The 1320-nt window shown below is 65.3% G+C and overlaps 1 protein-coding gene across 3 annotated transcripts in view; it reads left to right on the top strand.

Moving 5' to 3' along the window:
- The first annotated feature begins 780 nt into the window (after positions 1-780).
- SLC35F2 (solute carrier family 35 member F2) overlaps positions 781-1320 on the top strand; it is a 102659-nt gene continuing 102119 nt past the window's right edge. Inside the window, exon 1 of one of the 3 annotated variants that reach the window (XM_040482881.1) lies at positions 781-1278. In XM_040482881.1, coding sequence (XP_040338815.1) covers positions 1169-1278 — 110 coding nt within the window. In that variant the 5' untranslated portion in view covers positions 781-1168. The remainder of the gene's footprint in view (positions 1279-1320) is intronic. The other 2 variants (XM_040482880.1, XM_040482878.1) reach the window with 2 other exon arrangements.

Genomic DNA, 1320 nt, shown 5'->3' with positions numbered 1-1320 from the left:
TCCTGGGAGGACTCCCAAGTCCTCTTTTCCATATGCTGTTGTACCATGATGTGCGGTCATCCCTCTACGGATGACCATGTTCTTCAACAATTAAAAAATAAGTTCGTTTCAACTTTGGGGTTCCTGTAAGATGCTAAACTTGGGATTCCTAAAGCTACATTTCAGTTTTCAAAATCTATGTTCTTTCTTAGAACTTTCTTACAGAACCGCCAGCTCGTTTGAATTTACCTCTCTCTTGCTCCTTCTTCAGACCCTCCTCCCCCGCTGCCCCGTCGCCAGGGAGGGAGGTGGTTAGGAAACACCCGTCTATAAAGACACCTTTTCTCTCGTCTCCCTATCTTCCCCTTTCTGCTGGACCCGCGGGCCCCTCCTGCCGGGGGTGGGGGGTGGTGTGTGTGTGTGTAGGGGGAGCTGGGGGGAGGGTGGGGGCGGGTGTCAGGAGCTTCCCGAGCGCAGAAGCTCGGTCCTCCTGGGTCCACAGAGGCCTCGCAAGGCGTGGTCCAAGCGCGGGCGCCCAGAGTGCGCGCCAGCGGGTGGCACCTGCGGGACAGGTCAGCGCGCCCAACCCACCCGAGAGGAAGGAGGCGCGCCGAAGGGACGCGTCGCCCCGATCCCTCTGGGATTTCTCCCAGGTTTTCACCCAGAACAGCACTAAAGCGTCCTCAGTTCTTTTAGATTGGATAGGAAGTATCTTTCATAAATTAGGCAGAGGGAGGAGGCCGGGCGGTCAGGGGGTGGAGCCAGCCGCTCCTTTCCAGTTGGCAAAGTTCGGGCGGCTGCGAAGTCACGGCCCCCGAGGTCGGGGCGCGGGGGCACAGCCTTGCACCGCCTCACGTGCCGGTTCGCGACAGGGAACCGTAAGACCCTGACATGCATATTAGGGGCCACCCGTCGCCGTGGCTCCTCTGCCGGGGCGGGGAAAGACAGCGCCCCGCGACCCGCAGCTCCCCCGGGGGCGCCAGGCGCTGACCTGCAAATGTTCCGTCCGGCTGCGCGGGCCTGACAGGGGAGGCGCCTAGCCAGCCCGACGAGGGAGGCACGCGAGCTCGCTCGCGCGCGCGCGCGGGCACTGGGTCGGATCCCGCCGGCCGCCCAGGCACCGCCCCCGCCGGTTTTCCCCGCCCCGGCACGTCGGGGGGTTCCGGGCGCCCAGACTGCAGGGGACCGCATGGAGGCGGCCTCGCCGGCGGGACCCGCTGCCCCGCAGCCGCGCGCCCCGGGGGCAGCGGGGCGGCTGGGCAGCTTGCTGCGCGGGCTCAAAGGCCAGCTCTTCACCTGGTGAGTGCGGGGCGCGGGGGGGGGGGGGGTGTGAAGCGGGGG

This window comes from Herpailurus yagouaroundi, unplaced genomic scaffold, assembly GCF_014898765.1.
Source record: "Herpailurus yagouaroundi ecotype Mexico unplaced genomic scaffold, PumYag 161, whole genome shotgun sequence".
NCBI lineage: Eukaryota > Metazoa > Chordata > Mammalia > Carnivora > Felidae > Herpailurus > Herpailurus yagouaroundi.
Note: the sequence above shows the minus strand (reverse complement) of the source record. Positions and strands in the feature narration are given on the sequence as shown.